This window comes from Idiotropiscis lumnitzeri, chromosome 1 (genome assembly GCF_059441095.1).
Source record: "Idiotropiscis lumnitzeri isolate Australia: NSW breed Sydney's pygmy pipehorse chromosome 1, RoL_Ilum_1.0, whole genome shotgun sequence".
NCBI lineage: Eukaryota > Metazoa > Chordata > Actinopteri > Syngnathiformes > Syngnathidae > Idiotropiscis > Idiotropiscis lumnitzeri.
Window position 1 is genome coordinate 35,987,977 of NC_142391.1, and position 21,429 is coordinate 36,009,405.

Below are 21,429 nucleotides of genomic sequence, written 5' to 3' on the forward strand. Positions count from 1 at the left end.
ATAAAAAAACAACAATTATTCAATAGAAATAACTTTATTCACACATTTACATCCATGTACAGGCAAATTATTTGAGATGTAGACTAAAGGAAATTACATATGGCAAATCACTTAATGTGTCTTGAAGCAAAAAAAAACCTTTTGGTCTTGTTTGAGGTTTTATAGTTTAGTGTTAGAACACTTTCATATGACAGAGCAGAGCAAACCACAACCATGAAGGGTATTCAATGATTATCACCTGCTTTCCAGCAGAGATTCAAAGTCTGGTGAGCAAACCATTTTATGTTTGACGTTCCCTAACACAGTCAAGTTACCTGTTCGTCCCTCAGTGTCAACAGAAACCAGTTCCTGAAACAAATTAAAAAGACAAATAGGTGGGGTGCCGTTCTAGTTCAATAGTTCTATAATAAAACATGGAGTGGCTTATGCAGAAGATGACAAAGACACAAAAAAGACAGTTCATCTCCTGCCGTACCTGAAGGAAAGAGCAGGAAGCTCCAAGGGCCACATCCAGCATGATCTGTCCCATTATGAGCTGCACCCGACCGGACTTTCGCACCAGCATCTTTCCAACAAGACCTTCTTGCAGATCTTTCAAATTACAACTGTTATCTTCATTTTGCTCCTCCTGTTAAGTATTCAGTATATACTTATACATCTTACACATAAATGTAATGCGTTTATTACTAAGTAGTAATGACATTTAGCTACCTGGGATTCCGTTTTCATGAGGACAGACTGACCGTCCTCGGACTTCACCTCGGTTTTTATTGGCTTGTACTCCTTAGTAGGTGGCTGGCCAGGCAGCGTGTCGGGCAGCTGCATGAAGAACAGCTGCTCACCTTTGCTCAGACTCCACTTGTGAAGAAGATCGGGCAGAATGTCCGGCTCAGATGGTGGAGGAGGCTTGAATGCAGCCTCAGTCTTCTTTATCGTTGTTTCCTCTTGTTCTTCCTTCACTTAAAATAAAAGGTTGAGTTTGTTAGCTATTCATGCCAACAGAAAAAAACATGAGCTAGGACCTTTGAAATGTTCAACTTTCATTGGCGCATGAATTTTAATTCACAACCCCCCCCCCCACCCTCCCATATACAACACAGTGTTGGATGATTAAATTTTGCTATTCTGGAGCGCTGTAAAAGCCACCAACCCCACCAAAGAGTGAGAGTAACTAGTATGTGCAAAACGTGGAGCCACACAGGGTGGCAACGCACAAAAAAAATGCTACAAACATGATTTTGTATTGCTATCGTGACAGGTAAACCACTGGCATTTTTTTGGGCAACGTACACCCCGTTGTGGAAACATAAAGGGACATCAAAGATTTTGTTAAACATTGAAGTGACAGAGAATTGTTGACAAGGATTTATGACATCTTTGTTGTTCAAAGATCAAATTTTTTGCCTTTCTGAGTGGTTAATTAAAAACGCTAGCTAACCAGGGGCGGAGGTCTCGCTATTATTTGACAACGAACGACTGGAAGAGGTATACCAAAGGAACGTAAACCCAGTAGGGCGCTGAGGTCTGCAGACTCAGGTCAGATAGGGGTGTTCAAACCAAACGCAATGAAACTGCATTTATGAGTTATGCTGCACAGAAATGGAATAAGCTTTTAAGAGTTAAATCAAAGCTTTTTCCCCCCCTCATAAATATAAATGAGCTAATTTAAAGCATTTTTTCTTTTACTTGTATCGTATAGTCTTTAAGTAATTTTCATAAGATGTCATTTATTTCTATTCTTTTTAAAAATTCTTTTAAATGTTATACCGTATTTTTAAGCGTGTAAAACACATTGAGTGACTCTGTGGATGAATCGCACAGTGTTAGTAAAGCTGCCTTGCCTATGTCCTCTTCTTTTTTATTGTTGGTTCAATTTTGGGAGGATGATAATGCATTTTCAAGGGTGGTGTTTGGTATTAAGCAGATAATGGAACATAACCCTTAATGGTTTAAAATTGCAAAGTCATTGACACATGCACTCCTTATGAAACTTATGAAATCTTAAATAACAATGTGTAATGCAAAAGCATACAAGTACTTTCTACTGCAGGTTCCATGGGATCATCTTCATCCATTTTTTCAATTTTAATAGGAGTACTGAATTCCTCCTTGAAACACCATCCTGACACAGCAAGGGGAAGCTGAACTGGACAGCTCTTCTTTTCACCCTTCAGGAATGGATCATCGATAAACTGAAAAACATGGAGGGGAAAATGGTAGAATCAAACAGTAAAACGTATTAAATTGTGCATATAAGTTTTAGTAGATACTCACGCCATCTTGTTCGAGCTTTCGAAGGATTTCTTTGGTCTCTTCTTCAGTTTCTCTTTTCTCTTTTTTAATATTAATGATGGGGGATGGTCCTATAATCGGGGCATCTCGTTCACTTTCATAACCTATTGAATATTTAAATGAACCAGGAAAGTTAGTTAATTGTATGATAAGATCCAAAAACATGCTAGTTATACCTGTTACAGTCAATATACCTACTTTTTTTCCTGATGGCTAGTTCTCCTGGACCCTGCTCAAAAATAGAGTGGGACTGGATAATCTCTGGACGACCCCGGCCCCTGCCTCTCTCTCTTGGACCTCTGCCTCGGGTTGTATTCATCCGCTCCCTCTTTTGCCCGCCTTCATCCTTGACACTTTCAAACATAAATCACGGGCAAGACTCATCAAAAGGTCTTTTACACACAATTCATCCCCTCCTCCCTAATCTTATTGTGAACTTACTCTTCTTTAACTTTGCGGCCAATAATGTTGGGTGTAAACGTTTTCTAGATGGGGAAAAAAAGCAACATTTTATGGAAAGAAGAGGAAAATACTATATTTTGGGGGGGGGGGCAAAAACCTTTTTCACTCCCCCCAAGGTGAGATCTCTAGAACGCATTGCAGGAAGGCGACCCCCAGAGATGGTAGCAGGTGGTCGACGACCGATCAGCTGGTTCCTCCCGATCCCTCCAGGTGGTGGCATGCGATGACCACTAGGATCACCTGAGCCTGAATCGGCCATCTTTAACAGACAATTAAGAAATTTAAAAAAAAACATGTGATTGAAATGGATTGCAAATAGTTGCCCTAAGCAGAATAACTATAGAAAAATACACTTACCAGCCTCAGCATTTGAAAACAAGCACCAACAAATATTGGAATGTAAGAGATATGAAATATTCAACAACAATCATAATAATAATAATAATTTTGACATTCCAATAACCAGTTTTGCAAAATCTCAAGCTTGTAGGCAAATGTACAGATATTAGAATCTGGAAAAAAAAAAACATTGTACAAGTTTAACTTCAAAGTAAAATAACAACTTAACTACAAGTGCTTTGCATTTAATACATATAAAGCAAATTTGGAAAACAGGTTTGCAGACACAACCCAGTTTTCAGTGACAAGTCGTGGTAATACGAACTCATGCGGGGTCAACAACACAGCAGAAACCTATCCACACACGTGGCCGACTTAGACCACCGTCAAACAAACATTGTACAACTATTGATCTTGTCTTTTGACACACATGTACAGCCACTTACTTCAATGAAGCGTATTTATCCCAAGACGACAATTACTCCACTTTTGTGAGAAGAGTCGCAAAAACTAGATCAGTTCCAACGCTGCTTACTCACACGCCGCCTGTATGTCACTTCCGGGTGTCATCAGCCGAAGTTGAGGCGGTTCACAGTTGCGCAGATCGACGCATAACCTAATTATTCCATGTCAGCCTTTGTTTAAAGCAGTGTTTCCCAATTTTTATGGAGCTAAGCCATATATTTTACATAGTATTATTACAAGAATTATATTTCCACGAAAACTAAAAAAATAAATGAATAAATAGGTAAATGAAATTATACTGTCTCAATTTATTCATATTATTCTGTATGAAATCATGGTGCTAAAGATATTATTCTTGTGTATAATAAATAGAGGATGATACACTGATTAGTTGTCCCTCTACTACACCGTGGAAGTGCATTCATTTGAATTGCCTCATTCGTCGCTGGCATTGACTAATGGACTACGACGCATTACTTGTAGTGAATAAATAATATTTTTGGGGCCAATGATGTTAAATTCTGAAGCACAGTGGTTGTGAATCATTGGAAGCTGATTACACGGCTACACAACAGCAGAAATATTCCACATGCTATTGCCGTGTGAAGCAACTTTACTCTTTTACTGTACTGTTCCTATTTTTTTAACGTACTTTATTGAAGATGTTAAGAAATACAGGCATAAACAGACAAATAAACTTAGTTCAATCTTATATTTACTATTTTAGTATATGTTCGATTGTTGATAATGAATAACTGCAATTTTCTACTGCTACTGTAGGGCAACACCGTGAATAACTGGTTAGCACGTCCGTCTCACAGTTCAGAGTTGCAGGCTTTCAGAGGTTGAAGTTGGCCTAAATAGATGTGCCCACATACATTTTGGGGCTGGTTGATCCCCGTTATTTTGACATTGTCAGCGACCTATTTGCAATGACTTTGAATGGACAAATTGTAATCTGTCCCTCCTTGGACTCCAACCAAGACATGGAGGTATGGGAGAGGGCATGGTCATATTCCCAATTTCTTGTGGCTGGTTGTCAGGTTGTTAGTTTTGTATTGATTTTTCCAAACAAATTGATCAAATTTAAAATGCAAGATCATATCATTTTACTTAATTTCCCCATTGTGGGAGTAATAAAGGACATCTTTATCTTTATCTTTATCTTTAAAAAAAGCAAACAAACATAAATTGAGCTGGTTATTTAAATATGGCGCATCCCCTGCTAGATGATCCCTGTAATAATTGACACAATTTATACAACATGGGAAATTGTTGCACTAAAACATACTAGAAACACAAAAATAAATTTACTGATAACTGAACTGCTGTCTGAAAGTTTCAAATATATCATATGGGCTACTTCAAATTGAGTTTTAGTCTAATGGATCTTATTTGGTGTACCTAATGAAGTCTGGTGAGCGCATACATGCATTTACCATATGCCTTGGATCAAAACTGTATATGTAAATCTATTCATATTGTTCATTGTTAGCTTTTTTGGTTTGTGAAGATAGCACATACTGTAACACTATTTTGTCAATAACTCTTATATTGTCATGTTTGTTGCAAATCCATCCCCATTGTTTAAAAGGAGATTACAGCCACTAATCTGAGTAGAGCATCTCTTGACATCGCTTTTTTAATCTCTGGTGAAATCCTAAATGTTGACCCAAGGAACCAGTGCAAAACATCCCACTTTACAACTAATGCCAGTGCAAATCTGCTTATTCTGGGCTCACATTGTGGCATCACTCGCCGGAGGATGGGCTACGAGGGTAGGGGGTGGGGGGGTTTTATGCCCTGTGGAGTAAGTCCATATGGCATCGCAGTTGGCACAAGTGCAGTTCAGTTACTGCATGGGACACCTCATCACGCATATCTTTTGAATGTTCTCCGCCTATAGCGTCTTGTTTTTGTTGTGTTTATGCTGTATCACCGCCTCTGTGTCCATACATTTTTAAAATGTGAGCGGTGACATTCACAATAGTCGCAGAGTTCATTGTAGCGTATACCAGAGCGCCTTAGTGCAACACTTTTGAGGAATGATGCTTTGTTCCAAACATGCTGATGAGCTTGTAGTGTTTGACAGTTCTCTTTTCGGCTCACCTCGTTTAGCTCTGGATGCACTGTGCGCTGTGCAGATGCGTAAGAGTCAAATAAACATCATCCACAAAGCCCACAGCAAAAATGAGACTAGTGGGGGGGGGGGGGGGGGGCAAAGGGTGAGAGTGTTTGTGTGGCACACGTACACACACAGATGAGAGAAACAGACGGAGCGCGGGAGAGAAAGAGACAGAGTGAGAGAGGATTCAGCATGTTCGTTTCACCTCCTAATCAGTTTTCCAGGGGGATCTATCAGTGACTGCAGCACATCAGGAGACTCAGAAGCGGGCAAAGAAAACAGCGCCTAAAATCTTAAATCAGAGATTCTACAGCATTCAAGTAAGGATTTGTTTTCTATGCGTTCACTTGAGATTTTAGAAATAAATATAGATTCCCTGATTTCTTGTGATGTGATATCTCTTCATGTGGAGTGAGATGTTATGCAATTGCTGTCATTCTCATCTGTGTACTGAATGTGCATATTTTTCAGCGTTTGTCACCAGTCAAGCCTTTCTCATGAGTATCTGCCAGTATGTTTATCTTCACATTCTCATTACTGCTTGCTTTTAGACTATGCTCCTTGAGTAGCTTGTTCACGACAAATCTTTTGTCATAAGTACATCGATAGCGATGCTGATTCCACCCTCGTACTTCCACTTCCAAATCAAACTTTGTTGTCACTTTACCAGATATACTGTAGAGTTTCAAAGCAAGAAGGATTACTTTCAAATTCCAATTCCCAAGGGTCACACATCCCATACATGTAGACATTCACTGGGGCATTAAATGTAATCTGGATGGAACAAGCAATAATTTTGCTGAATGAATTTTTTTTCCAAAAGAAAATACTTTGATCAATGCTTATTGTGCTCTAGAAATCACCATCCGCTGCATGTGTGTGCGTGTGCGTGCGCGAGTGTACGTCACAATTAATGTGAGTGTGGAGCACACCCAAATAATTAAACTAATGAGGTGTTTTTCAGTCAGATCCATCAGAGAGACCCAAATTGCCTGATTTGGAGCAGCTGGATATTACAGTTAGCGCTGCAGCTGAGAAAATTGGCTCTCTTTTTTCATAGCCTACTGCACAAACGAGGGCAAAGAGATGTGTGAGTGATTTGGAAACCTGAATGTGAACTGTGCTCACATGCACTGGATCTTTAAGTGGAACAAACACAGACAGCAGGCTTTGATGAGTATCCTGTGAGAATCTATTGTTGGCCCACTTTCTGTTCCTGAAGAAACTTGGAGATGAGATGTGAGCAGAAGCTGCGTTGAAACACGTGCAGTTGTCTTTTTCCTCAGGCCACAGCGAGGATGGGCTAACGCACACATCTCACAGTTCACAAGCTTTAATGAGACGCTGCAGCCTGTCCATCATGAAAGGCCCAGACAACACCTCTGCAGACCAAATAAAAAAAAAATCTTTGTCCATGTGTAATGCAGCATCATGAGCGTGTTACGCTCGCTACTTAAATGGCGACTGAGGTTATTTTAGGCACACATATGCATAGTGTTCAGTGCAAGACGCACGGATTGTTCCAAATAAAGAAAACATGCAATGTGCTCGGCTGCAGATAAATAAGGCGGACAGCAAATCAAACACACATCAAAAAGTGGCTGACCCTGCCTCCGACTCAAGGCTTTGTGCAGCGGTGTGGTTCAAATGGCTGATGTGTGACCAAGTAGTGATTCATCACCTTCCACTGTCACTACCTAAATCTCCCCTTGTCTTGTTCTGCCAGACAAATAAGAGAGGTGCTGAGACTGCAAACACAAGAATCAGCAGCTACAAACATTCCAAATAAATTGAAAATGAAAAATATTTTTTTTTTTAGAATTGAGGAGATGGCGAGATGATGCAAACATGTCGTTGCCGAGAGACTGATGGAGGTGATTATAAAAGGCGTGGAGTCATCTGGAATCGTCTCATGTTGCATAAGGATGGGAAATGGCAGTTAAGGCCATCAAATAGTGGGGGAAAGGGAGCAGAGGACAAAAATGAAAGAAGATCCATGGATGAAAGATTAATTTGTCTCGGCTTTCAAGAGATAATGACCACAGTCTTGACTTTGTAGTTCCTTTCCAATGCTGCCATGTTTCCATCTTGTTAGCATATGCTTCCATCTTTTAGTTGGACATGTTTGTGAAGTTCTTCAAAGAACAAAAAACATAGTTGGTATCTCACTATGAGGCAGTGCCACCAATAATAATGTCTTTATGCAATGTAGTTGTTGTTACTTTTTCCGGCCACTCACATATGTTGGGCATAGTTTTATGGCATATTTCCTTCATTCACAAAACACATACTGTAGTGACCCTTTTCCCTATCAAACGGGTCACTATGGTTACTACTGGCCTGGGTTGGTTTGACGCGTGTCCGTTCCGCTTTTTCCAAAGTAAAGTCGTCCAATTGTCCGTCAAGTCAGCTCACACCATTTTTCCCACCTTGTCACGGTCACGGTCTAAAACTTTTTGCCTCCCCAATAGTAACCACCTGGGTCTTGTTAGCCCATTGATTAAATAGCCCTGTGGCCAATGGATACCACACTGCACCCAAGTGGTGGGAGGTTTAAAGCAAACATACCTTAACGTAAAAAATGGCTCTTACACATACATTTTCTTTAATCCAGGGTTGGAACCGAAAGATTGGGGCATTGGCGGTGAATCAAAACCGCGGCGTCTGCACAAAACGCAGCATCATGCAGCACACTATCATTGAATGAATAACTTCAAAATAAGAAAATGATCATCTACAAATATCAAAAACTCTCAAAGTATTGTCACATAATTTGTAAGTATGATTTTAGTATAAAAGATTAAATTGGCAGAAAGAATAATTTTCTAACTGGACATTTGTATGTAAAGCACATATGGTAAATCCACTTTTGAAATAATTTCTAGGCTAATTCTGGTATTGCTAACAGAACAAGAATGTACTGGATCAATGAGTTAAAGAATCACAATAAATACACACGCTATTTTGTCCAAATGAAGTGAATAACTAATTCGATTGCAAACAGTGATGCAAAAGGAAAACACGAGTGTATTTATTGAAATTTATCCATCCAGAGCAGGCATATAAATATTCACAAGGCTCAAGAGATTATGCTTCGCAAGTATGTGAACGTGATTTTAATGGAAGGGTTTTCTAAAATGATATGCCGTCATATTTCTTTCAAATGTCCCGTTTTATCCCCTGACAGAAATGGACACCCCGCTCGCCACCCCTTGCAACATTCAAATATGTGAGGTGACGTGCGATTCGTTTCGCATCGTGTGGGACATGACTCCAGAGGACACGGCCCGAGCCACACACTTCTTCATTGACCTGAGCCGCAAAGAATGCAGAGATCCTAACCGCTTTAAACACAGGGTGAGACAACTCCAAACGGCCTGTGGCTTTGTCTAGTACCTGGATGAAACTGTTTGTCTTCGTATCCCTTATTTGACATGACAGCAAAATGCTTATAAAGTTACTTCTGAAAGGTCTGGTAAGGTTAACGGAAATTCTAGAATAATCTGAGCACAGAAAGCAGCGGTTGTGCCCTTTCAGTCTGTTTCAATTGAAGCAAGAAGAAAAATGAGAGGAGTCAACAGCTCTGGGCCTGTGACTCACTTGTAGCTGTGTTTTTACCACTCACGAATACAAATGCCACACACACCAGTTAATGCGGTAATCACTGCTAATGCACATCATTAACTAATTTTAGACACCAACGTTAAGTCACCAAGTCAGCATGAATCCAACAGCTCTCTTTACGAAGACTGCCGTATAAACTGGCGCGTCTTCATTTTCATGCCACGACAAGACTGGTTTGCCGTGTTTGGGAATTTGGTAGACTGCACTTTGCCTCACTGGATCGAGGATATTTTTTGGTTTTCGTGCCCCTGGCGCTCCAGACAATTTGTTGACGGAAAGTAAACTAGACTTTAGACCAGGTAAAATCATGTCATACACAGATGCACAGTCAGTGGTTGAAGGCTGTCTCCAAATGCTCACTTTGCCGATATCAACTGTAAATTACCCGCAAGTTGAGATATTCTTGCAGTTGCCGATCTGCTGCATAGTCTCCAGTGAGTCCCTTATGCTTCCTCCTTGCCTTTCCTGCACGGAATTTAAATGTAGTAATAAGGGGAGCCGCTTCCATTGACTCAGTATCAAGGACGCTATGTTCAGTCCCACAACTGCGCAAACAGCCATTTGTAACTGCGCCCGTCGACAAAATAGCCAAAAGAAAGAAAACTTCACCCATGCGCACCGTTAAACAGGATGAAAATAGGGCCCCAAGTCTTAAAAATATAAATCCATGCCAAGCCTACACAAAAATAAAATCACAGAAAACGGGGAAAATGGTAACAGCATTGTCATTTCTCACCAATTCAAAATTTGGTTTTGGAACATGCGCTATTGTTTGTCACACCAAAATGAAGTGGAACCTTGATTTAGACAACAAATCATATTTCTCCATTAGAATTTATCCAAATGACATTAGGCTGATATATATATATATATACTATAGCATTAGTGTCTTCGATATGTGCCTTTGAGGGGCGTGGCCTAGTAAGTGACATCCCTAAACATAAAGCTACTAGTTCTAGCATCTGTGGCAAAAATGTCTGTGTCTAGATGTGTAAAGCCAGCAGGCACATCTCACATTTTTGTTATTTTTATTGAATTCAAATTTGGAAAATTATGTATCACTTCTGTTCTACTTTGTGTTAGTCAATACAAATCATTTAAGTTCGTGGTTTTAAATGAGAACAAAGTTGAAGGGGCATGAATACTTTTTTATGCACTGTAGTATTCTATTCCCTTGTTTTATTTGCCTTTCATATAAAACACAATTTCAGAGTTAATCGCAATTTGTAGCTTAAAAAGAAGAGTTCTTGTTACCATGGCTATGCAGGCCTCTTGACTATCTAGACACCTTGGCCAAAACAAAGCAGCTGGTTCAATTAAACGTCTCCTAGTTACAGCCGCTTGGGCTTGAAAGGAATATCACGGTATTAATGCAAATCCTATAGAGGGAAAGGCTTGATTTGCAAAGCCATTAAAATTTCCTTTGAAATGTTAATGAATGAAACAGCATCCAGTGATGTTTCTGCTGCGTCCTCCAGGATGTGCCAACCAAACTAGTGGCAAAGGCTGTCCCCCTGCCCATGGCTGTGAGGGGACACTGGTTCCTCAGCCCCTGCACAGAGTACTGCGTCGCCGTGCAGACTGCGGTTCGACAGCCCGATGGCGAATACTTGGTGTCAGAGTGGAGCCCAGTCGTGGAGTTCTGCACAGGAGGTGATGTGCCTGGCAGCCAAAGTGATGCTAATGTATGCCATAAGATGTTACATAAGCGTGGACAAAAAGCTGCAGAGCATAAATGGCACAAAAAACAAAACAAAAAAACTCTTTGTGTGTAAGGTCATTAGCATTTGAAAGCAGGGCAAACTTCTGAAATGATTATCGCACTCCTTTTAACTTGACAGACTACGCCATAGAACACCTTCAGCAGCTTCTCGACAAGGCCAAAGGCTCCGCGGGAAGGCTTTTGAAATTCTCTGTGTTTTATCGCAATCAGCATCCAGATTACTTTGACTGCGTCAGGTAAGTGGAGCATTATAATGGCATGAGAATGACTCATTGATAACTGGAACGATAATGATGGTCATAATGCTGCGTTCTCCTCTGGTTGATTGGATTAGAAAGGAGTGTGCAGGTCTGATGCGTCCTGCCCTAAAAGACACGAGTGGGAGTCATGGCTCTCCCATAAATGGCAAACTGCAGGGAGTCTTCTTTAGCTGCAACACTGAATTCGATACAGGTCTCCCCGCCAAAGACTCTCCATACGGCCCACTGCGCTTCCAGATCCCGGCTGAACACCTGCTCAACCCTAACATCTCCCTGTACTTTGCTGACTTCTATTGCATGTACACAGCCTACCACTATGTGGTTTTGGTGCTGGCCCCGGTGGGAACAGAGGGAGACCACTTCTGCAGAAGCCGCCTCCCCATGCTGGACTTGGCCAGCAACCCCTTTTTGACATACACTGCCCCCCAGGGTCCAGGGGAGGAGCCGCTGTACTGCCACGCCAGCGACGTCATCCTCGAGGTGCTTTTCACAGAGCCGGTCAGTTTGGATCAGGGTACCGTGGAGCTAATCAGTGGACATCATCAGCTCATGAGTTTGACCACGGCCAATGCCAAGAAAGACCCGAGCTGCAAAGTGTGCAATATCAGCGTGGGCCGCTGAGCCACGTGACGATTTAGGATGGGCCCGAGGGCCATCAGAGCATCCGAGGCTAAAAGTAAAAGACATGAATCTCGTCGCGTGTCGAGAACCACCCACTTCACAAAAATGTGCATGCTGCTTTCGCTTCTCCCTCTCTCCAGGCAAGAATAGCGTTTCCAATCGAAATCAATCTCACAAATATTAATCACGGGCAGCTACAAACTGAACATTTTATTTACATTCACAAGACTAAACAAAGATCCGTGATCGCTGGTTTCTTAATGGTGTTTCTAGAGTTTTTTGTTTAGCTGGTAGTTTTATTAGAGGCAGTTATTCTGGAGCCACGTTTCTAGGGATTCCAAATTTGAAAAGAAATTGGAAAACAATAAATAGTATGACGGAACAATGGCCTCTAATTTCACATCTGCCTCACAGTTCTGACTTTTGAGGTTTGAATCTTAGCCATGGCCTTCCTCTTTTGCGTTAGCATGTTTCCCAGTGCTATGATAGTATTTTCCATGCACTCCCAGAATATTCATGTTGGGTTTGTTAAAGACTCTGTAGATGTGAATGTGGGTGTGACAGGTTGTCTACAATATTTGTGCAGTTAGCTTGGATTGGTTCTAGTGAATCAATTCCCCAAATGAAAACTAGCACGACAGAAAATGGATGGGTAGCATAAGTAGTCGCAATTGTAATTTTGAGTAGCAACAGGCGCCTTGACAACACCGGCTGCTCTGTTTGACCTTCCCCTATCACTTCACTCTGCTCTACTCATATTGCTCCCCCCCCTCCCCCCTACCCATTTAATCTTGGTGACAGCCAAATATGAGATCTTTAAAGTTAGGCTCCATTTGGTGGCCACCTGAATTGTCATATACATTAGCTACGACTTGTGTTTGGTTTTTCGTTCACATTGCTGAACATGAGTTTGAATTAATGTGGCCCTAAAGACATACTGCACCTTATACAAACAGGCGCCCCCACGCGACTCTTTTTAATTATTGATTATGTGTAACTTAAACAGTGTTTGATTTACATTTGTGAGTCCTTCATTTGTCATTGTATTTAAAAAAAATCCCACTGCACTTCAGTTAAATGTGATAAGGATGATGAGTGCAAAGCCTCCTGTTATCAGTCAGATAGTTTATCATAACAAGCCTGAGCTAAGATTAGCTTGTATCCTGCTCTGGGGCTTGGATTTGGCTCAGACAAGTAAACTTTGACCTATTTGGGAATCCCAGAGATGCCCAAAGTGAAAGGGACCACCACCTCCTTCTGATACAAGAGTGTGTAGTGATGACTCACGCAAATAAAAGACAGAGGTTCAATGAAAATGCACAATTATAAGTGTTTTTTATTTTATTTGCATGATACAAAATTTATTTAATAAAGGGAAAGTCAACTCTAAAATGTTTTTTTTTTTTTTTTTTTTACAAGATACTTTTCTCTGCACATCCATTAGTCTAAACATGGCATTCTGATTAATATTGTGTTTGTAAAATATGAGTTAAGCAGCAAAATCCACACATTTTTACCCATCTCACGGGTCGGCCATTTTGAGACTTCTGTTGACTGAAAATAATGTCACAGTTGCTCATGGCTCAACTTCGATTAACAGATGAGCTGTGATTGGTCGTTACCTGAACCCTGAGCAACTGTGATGTCATTTTCACTCGGCAGAGAGTGACAATATGGCCGCCCCCTGAGATGGCTAGAAATGTGTGGATTTCACTGCTTAACTCATATTCCACAAACACAATATCAATCAGAATGCCATGTCTAGACTAGTGAAGGCAATAGAAGTTTTTTTTTTTTTTTGCAAACAATCATTTTGGGTTGACATTCCCTTTTAAAGTTGAGACTGATGGCATGCTGCTTGACCTCTCTTAACTGTGACAAAGATGTGAGCTCACACACACCTCAATTGTATAGTTGTGTCCATTGTTGTTGTCCCAAAAAATATTGCCCTCCCCTCCTGGTGAATATCTTAGGCAGAATTCTATTTTCCTCTTAGCATCAAGCACTTTGGGTATCTCTATGTCAAACTCAAAGATGTCTGTTTGCGGCCCTCCAAAGCGCTGCTCCAAATATGTGCAGGGCACATCTCTGTAGCTCTGCCATGAGTCAAAGGTGATACGCACGCGCACATCTTTTTGGAAGTTGATGTTTTGGACTCGGGCGGTGCCTCTGAGGGCGTGCTCAGTGATCGTGCAGTTCTCCAGGGTGACCATGTTCTCAGCAAGCTTGGCGCGAAAGGCTTGGAAATTAGCCGAGGGCTGCGGGAAGCCGAGCGCGAGCCGTGTCCCGGGGCAGCAGGTACTGACCGTGCAGCTGTAACCGGCCTCAGTCATCTGAACCAAACCCTGGAGAGATGGCAGAGGGTCCAGGTCGGAGTGGTCCTCTTCGCCAGAAAAGATTCGCACATTTGTCAACGACTGGCCCTTGGAGTCAGCGAAAACCACATGCTTGTTCTTGACTGGAGCCAAAACATCATCGGCATCGTAATCATCCAAGTCCTCCAAGAAACCCGCGAATGTCGAGTTTGGACCGACTTGACGTAGGATGTCAGCAGATGCGGTCTTTGGAAGTGCGGAGCGGATGCAAGGTCGCAGGGGTTTCAGGATGGGCACCCAAACATGAGGACACAATTGTTTACGTTGGTTCAGACACAGCCTGACGGCAATCTCCACTAATCCAGCGGACTGAGCCATTGAGCCAAGGCCGAATATGGGCAGGAAACTTGAAATAGATCAAATCGAGATAATAACTACAACTTTTACGGACATTTCTTTTACATGCATTTAGGTAAATAAGAAAATAATTAGATTTCCACATAGTCATGCCTAAAGAGTGCATGCACATCATCTGAACAAAGTTCTTACGTTGTGCTGGATGTCTCCATGCTGCTGAGGTGATGCAGAGAAGTCTTGAATAAGAGGGAAATGTGAGTGTGTTAGTAAATAAAACATCAAATGTTCACAATGTTCCATCTTACTTACAAAATGTTGGAGAGGCAGCGCTCCTGCCAGGATCTTGAGCTCCTTTCACCCACAGCAGAATCTTGCATGACTTGCCATTTATACTCAACCAGCTATCTTGTTGTACTCCGCCCCCTTTGCTCCACTGACCAGTTTTTTGGAGCTGGTCTTTTTTGCTCTTCTAACAATAGTCCACTAACTGCCAGTGATGCATTACATCCAAGTGAGGAATGTGTGACCTTTGCCTGTGACTGAATTCCATATTTGAGTGTCAGGATATCCAGTTTAACATCCCTACAAGTAAACTCGTCCTCACGTGTAAGTCAGGTCGGTGCTAGAAGAGCTACAAGACACTGGGTTGCACGCAGATTTCACCTGGTGCAGTTTTGCCTCACTGGTAACATAAATGCTCAACCTTAATTGTCTTATTAATGAGAACAAAGCAAGACAGTACACAGCTCATAAGCAGGATATTAAATAAATTCTCAAGCAGTTCTGCATATCCATCCCACCTCCTAAAGAGTTGTTGTGGATGTGGCAAAGGAGTCAACACGGGTCATCTGTAAAATGCAGCACTCTGCTGGCTGGCTCGTGTCCTGAAGGGATCGTTGTGCGAGACTATGTTGGCATGTGTGACGCCAAGGATTACGAGCCACTCTCAGCATGTCTGTCATCTAACGTGTCAGCCCTGGCTGCACTCAGTGGGTGAAAGTGTGCTGAGAGGGTCTGACAAAAATAAACATTTCCATTACGACCAGCTTGAGCCTTCAGATTAATTGCAAAGAGGCGTTAAACGATCTTAAAATCGTATGGGGATGGTGGGAAGAATCACTGAAATCATACATGTATGGTCACATTATGCAATGCAGTTTCCAACATTTATGTTTACAAGCAGCTCTTATCATAACAACATGTGGCAACATTAATAATCTGAACTCACTGGATTATTCCAATGATTCATCTCAGTTCAATAAGTACTCCAATCCCCTATTAGGGATCATTATTTGGCAATTAGAGCGAGTGCACACAATGAACACTGCTCCCACTAAAAAGTTACATAACGGCACTATTAGAACAATTATTTCCCAGAAAAGACATGGTAACATACAGTTTGAAGGGCAGGAATAAAAAGACACACAATTAAGCAAAATCGTTTCTTGGAGTCTCATGGCGATATGTGGAATACAATTGTAGATTTAGAGCAAAAGGGAAAATTCCTTAGAGTCTGTTCACATGACAACAAAGGTTTTGACACGCACACACAAAATGCACAGATGCCTTTTATATTTCTTCTCGTTTAATTTAATGAAATGAATGGCAGCACATATCATATTTTGGGCCACTCCCATCATGTCTCTGGCACGTATTTAGGCAGGACTCAATTTTTTAATATAGCACGTAACTTTTCCCCAATATGTTTTCGTGCGAACACATTACACATGGAATAACAACAGCATTAGACAATGCCATTCAAACCAGAAGTAAAAATAAAACGGCTTGCTGTCACGAATGCAAATGGTAAATTCACCTTTCTTGGTTTTTAATGCAGCAAAGAAACTGTCCACTGCTCTCCATCATTTGGATGTAGAAACAGGAATCAATATTAAGATCAGATGTGCCTGCATTTGTAGCTATGGGCCGCTAATGGGACACCAATCACACATGGAGCACGAGGTTTGACTTGTGTCCAGATATGTTAAACTGTCTGCTTCTTGTTTTACGATCTGTTAGAGGCCAACGCGCACAGACCAGAAACAAGAACCTGCAACACAAAGTACACTCTGTATTAGATGCATTACATTGTGGAGTGAAGTTCAAACTCACATGGACAATTTTGAGAAGGCAATAAACCCATCATGTATGTTTTTGTGAATGCGGAAGAGAGCCGGAGTACCCAGAGAGAACATGCAAACTTCACAAAGAAAGCCCAAAGATTCAAACCCAGAACCTCCGCACTAAGGCAGACGTGCTCACCACTAGTCTGCAATGCTGCCTCAGTTACAACACATTTTCTAAACCTTCCTCCAAGAAACTGTGCGGTGGAAATAAATGTTTGATCTAAAAATAATCTAGATGACAAGACAAAGCAGTTGCTTACATAAGATGGGCAAAAAATCTGAGAGTGTGCGCGAGACCTTAAGGGGCAACGCCGACTTGAGGCTTACCTACCTTGGCATTTAAATCAACTGTGCAGCTCCACTTGAAATAAGTGGCGCTATGGTTCGATAGCGCATGAGATGCTGAGAGCCCTCTTCAAGATCCACAACGTACTCTCTGGGACAAGAGATAACATAGTCAGTTATGTTGCCCGTGTTAAAAAAAAAAAAAATCATCTTCAGAGAGAATACCTCTGATCGTCGGTTTCGGGCTCCACTAATATGTTCTCTTGTCTCTGCTTCACTCGCAGGAAAACGAAGGAATCCAGGCATGGTGCTGGTACTGCGTTTCCATCAGAATGAATAGAATCAGTATTCAAGGGAGTCTGCAAGCTATGTGTGTTAAAACGAGACCCGGTTAGAACACCGTACCTGCTTTGAGCATGTCGAGTGTTTGCAGGATGGGGGGCATGTGGCTCAGTGCCACAGACTTCAAGTGGCTTTCTGTATTCGCAGCATATCTGGACAATACACACATAAACAAATGTAAAGAGCAGTGTGATTCTTGGGCCTCCCACAAGAGGGAGCTCACGCACCACCAATAGTACTTGTACCACAAATTTGAGAATCACAGGAGCCTACTCAACTAAGGATCCTATGGCTTAATGCAAGTTCAAATGGAAACTTTTTAATTGTATTTGAAGTTACATTCTACACCAACTTCACAATATTTCCAATGTCGTCCAAAGTTGCCACAGTACACAAAAGAAATGCATCTTCCTTTAAGAGTCGCGACTATAACCTTGTCACTGTTTTGTTGAGTCATTACGAGCATTATTTTTTGGGGAGAATATTAATTTATATTGAGATTCAAGACTATTTAAACTAAATATGCATTAACATTTTTTAAGACTTTTAAAAGAATGATTTAAGACATTTTATGTCAATGAAGGCCTCGTTTTCAGATTGATTGATTCAATGCCTTATAAGACTTAAAGGATCTGCAGAAGCCCTGTCAACTATAAACAATTTATAGTTTTCAATAACCCTAACATGCATTTTTTGGGAGTAATAGTAGGATGGCAGAGAGTTTCTCCTGGTACTCTGGCTTCCTACTACACAAGCAAAACTCCACACAGGGCTGTGAGGACGATGCGCAAACCACTAGGCCAGCAGACGTGCTCACTGTAAGGTGAGGAACTTGGGGGACTTTTTTAGGCTCCAATTTATCCGCGACCCTAATGACAAAAAGCTGTTTACTACATTGATGGATGTACTTTAGAGGTTCCCCAATAATAGTACTATTCGCTGCTCACTCTTTAGCAAAGGCGAACTCTTCAGGTGAAAGCAGTGCCGGTTCTCCTTTGCTGCGAGACTTCTCCTTCTCAAGGACATGTGGAAAGAATTTTTCGATCTAAACCCAAACAAACACAAGGCCATGCTGTCAAAAATATATGTAGTGAGACCAAGGTGAGCTAATAGTTGATGAGCTGCTTGACCTTCTGCAGGCGAGATCGGAGGTAGCTGCACAGTACAAAGCGGATGCGGTCAATTTCCATGCGATGGATGCTGGCCTTGGGGTCGCCTTTCTTCACCCTCTGCAGGTTTGCTTCCTGATGAAAGGAAGGGATGAATTAACTGAGTGGAATACATGAAGCGTAATTTATATCACACCGTGTAATGTATCAACCGGAACGGGTCGGGGGCCTACAATTTTTATAAATAAGGCTGGAGGGTCAAGGCTGGATGGGTACCGAAATAGCAGCCCAAGGGCGAGGGACTGACTGGAAAAAAGAGCGTTATGTGCCCAGCTCTGAATATAACATGAGAATAATATGAAACCAGTAAACACAATCACTTGTCATTACAGAGCACGGTACTAATACTCGCAGTTGATAAATGCTTTTTGTTTAATAAATGCTTAACACCTGCAGCAAAATGAACCTGTTAATGACTGACATTCTATCACGTAAATGCTTAAACTAAGCTTCAACGCGTCAAAAAATAACACCAACTTGAAGATCTTTATTTGGGATTAATAAAAAGTACTTTAGTAGTAGCAGATGTGGGCTGCCTTCCATTTCAATAGGCTTGAATGAGATTGCAAAATTCTGAACAGGACATACCCAACCCAGTAACAGGATGATTTGCACACTTTTCATTAGCTCAGTTGTTTATTTTTACTGCCCATTTTCATTATTGCACTGTAGTGAATTAATAACATTAATGGTGGAAACAGTTTATTTATCAATTACATACCTTGGTATACTACTTTATATCGTTAGAAACTGGCATCTGAACAAGTAAATGTAGACTTGTTTCTATTGAACTATCCGTATGTACATTGTTATTAATCGTGTGTGTCCTGTTTGTTTATGCCTGGACCTTGATCATGCATGCTATGGTTCTCAAAAGGCACTTTAATCGTATGTGCGTGAACCTGCAAGCAAAACTAAGAAACGCTTATGTCTAGACTAGAGGTAGATCTCTTGTGGATGAGGTTAATCGGCAGTGGACACTGGTTACCATGGTAACACTGTTGAGGCCATTCACAGAAACTACTCTGGACCCTCGTTCAAAACGGTTACAAGTCAATTTCATTCAAGTTTTCCCTGATCACCGATGCTTTTAAAAGGGTAGTACCATGTGTGTGAGCTGCTCCATGACACACTCCACCACCTCGGACTGGTTGGCTAGCAACTCTGGTGAGAACTTTTCATTTAGCCAAGCCTGCAATAAGCAGAAACATTAGAACCTGAACAGTGTTGGACGTTATATCAAAAACAAACTACAACTCACCTCTTCCAGTTTCGCGATCAAATCGGCCGGAGTCATGTCATCCTCCTGACATTCTTCCTGGCTAACGTCGTTGTCAGAGAGCGAGTCCGACATTATTTCCCCTTCGTAAAGTTGCCCGAAAAATACAGTTATCCTACACGTGAAGTGTGTGTCATTAGGAGAATTTGTAATTTCGAACAATGAGCGGAGTTCGGTCAAAGTTTGGTTGGTTGTTTTCGTTACCTAACTGTAGGTAGTAAAGAGCCACTTGTTTATTCGCGCCACTGCGGATGTTCTCGCGAGAGTGAATATTTCACCCCGATTTTAGACTGCAAGGCATAGATGAGCGAAGTCTCCCATCTGATCTTAACCCCAGGTTATATTTTCTTATTTATTTTATATCAGCATGTGAATAATGAGTGATTGAAATAGTTGTAGGTAACAACTTCATGATTTGTCCTTTTCAAGAAAGCATTATTAGTTGAAGTACAAAAAAAAACAAAAAAAACAATTCAAAAACCTCGAATGAACTCACTACTAGCCTATCTTTAGAGTTCATCATGAATCAATCGTATTATGGTGACCATATTTTGATTCATCCGTCATTCAAACTTAACTTTCATTTCCAAAAAGAGTTACTGAAATGATACTCTAAGATTCCATATACATTGTGTACCGTACCTAAAGAAATTACAACTTTATTATCTAATGAAAGATATACGCTTTCATGCAGAAAAATATGAACGTATTCTTCGCTTTATTGTTAATAATGTCCATAGATACTGTTCTCCTATTGGATGGTGATGCACATATAAGGTTGCATCTGATTGGTCAAAGTTAATCAAAGATTAAAGCATTCAGTTCAATGACAATATTTGTTTTAATATTTTATGCCGCCCTAATCTAAATGATGCCTTCTTTGTATGGGTTGAAAATAAAACAAAAACATAGTGGCTTTAATTTGAAGTCTTATTATATGTCCGGACAATGTCTTAAATGATACCTCTTCTGTAGTAAATCCAGCTTTAACATAATATTTCTTGCTATATTTTCAGAGCAATAATGCTAATAATAAAACAGTGGTCTAATAAGGATATTAATTTACCAAAGAAATAAATGTAATTTCAGTCTTAGGTTTACTTCACAAATGTTTTCTTCTCCATCGTGTGTGTAACAAATAAGGAACTCGGTCACCTTTGCAGATGAATGCTCTCCTCACACAAATTTTTTGAGTGATTTTTATGTGTCCATATGAGCTTTGAGATCGTTATTAGAAATTGAAGCATGTATGTGAGGTTTGCACACGCTTACCTTTAACGTGTGTACCATCACTGTCCTCAACACCGAACTGTTTTCAGGAAAAACCGTCTGCAGTTGTATTTGGTTTATTCAACCGGTACACGTAACGCATGTTTCACTACGACTTTCCTTCTTTTCTGGATTTTAATAACGCGGAGACCCACTGTATCTCCGAATTTGACGGCAGGACTTTGTTTTGTGCTGTTGTCGTCTGGTTTTGTGACTGAGACGATTAAATGCGACCAACACAAGAAATCCTACTTTATGTCATCACTGGTCACTATTTTGAAACACAAAGCAGTTGAACACAACCAGTTACACGTGGATGTTTTTTTTTGTTAGTTTTTTTTTTTTTGGTGGTGTGGGCAGACTGGTGAAATGCAAG

At 40.9% G+C, this 21,429-nt stretch overlaps 4 protein-coding genes across 4 annotated transcripts; 1 reads left to right on the forward strand and 3 right to left on the reverse strand.

Annotated features, from left to right (window-relative positions):
• Window positions 1-15: 15 nt before the first annotated feature.
• Window positions 16-3,688, reverse strand: polr3d (polymerase (RNA) III (DNA directed) polypeptide D). Its single transcript, XM_088305744.1, has 9 exons — window positions 3,540-3,688; window positions 2,852-3,013; window positions 2,734-2,777; window positions 2,491-2,645; window positions 2,275-2,396; window positions 2,039-2,192; window positions 712-959; window positions 476-628; window positions 16-348 (listed from the first exon to the last, which is right to left on the reverse strand). The coding sequence occupies exons 2-9, from the start codon at window positions 3,011-3,013 to the stop codon at window positions 235-237; spliced, it is 1,152 nt and encodes a 383-aa protein (XP_088161870.1). The 5' UTR covers window positions 3,540-3,688; the 3' UTR covers window positions 16-234.
• Window positions 3,689-5,821: 2,133 nt separating this feature from the next.
• On the forward strand, window positions 5,822-13,227 carry phyhip (phytanoyl-CoA 2-hydroxylase interacting protein). Its single transcript, XM_088298495.1, has 5 exons — window positions 5,822-6,003; window positions 8,871-9,040; window positions 10,786-10,960; window positions 11,149-11,266; window positions 11,365-13,227. Exons 2-5 carry the CDS (start codon window positions 8,873-8,875, stop codon window positions 11,909-11,911), a joined length of 1,008 nt encoding a protein of 335 aa, XP_088154621.1. The 5' UTR covers window positions 5,822-6,003; window positions 8,871-8,872; the 3' UTR covers window positions 11,912-13,227.
• Window positions 13,228-13,636: 409 nt separating this feature from the next.
• ppp1r3c2b (protein phosphatase 1 regulatory subunit 3C2, duplicate b) lies at window positions 13,637-15,040 on the reverse strand. The gene is made up of 3 exons (XM_088306542.1): window positions 14,893-15,040; window positions 14,776-14,819; window positions 13,637-14,632 (listed from the first exon to the last, which is right to left on the reverse strand). The coding sequence occupies exons 2-3, from the start codon at window positions 14,793-14,795 to the stop codon at window positions 13,780-13,782; spliced, it is 873 nt and encodes a 290-aa protein (XP_088162668.1). The 5' UTR covers window positions 14,796-14,819; window positions 14,893-15,040; the 3' UTR covers window positions 13,637-13,779.
• A 925-nt stretch (window positions 15,041-15,965) lies between these two features.
• On the reverse strand, window positions 15,966-20,036 carry gins4 (GINS complex subunit 4 (Sld5 homolog)). The gene is made up of 8 exons (XM_088305745.1): window positions 19,767-20,036; window positions 19,611-19,697; window positions 18,467-18,580; window positions 18,284-18,381; window positions 17,400-17,488; window positions 17,220-17,310; window positions 17,041-17,145; window positions 15,966-16,633 (listed from the first exon to the last, which is right to left on the reverse strand). Exons 1-7 carry the CDS (start codon window positions 19,857-19,859, stop codon window positions 17,049-17,051), a joined length of 669 nt encoding a protein of 222 aa, XP_088161871.1. The 5' UTR covers window positions 19,860-20,036; the 3' UTR covers window positions 15,966-16,633; window positions 17,041-17,048.
• Between the last annotated feature and the right edge of the window lie 1,393 nt (window positions 20,037-21,429).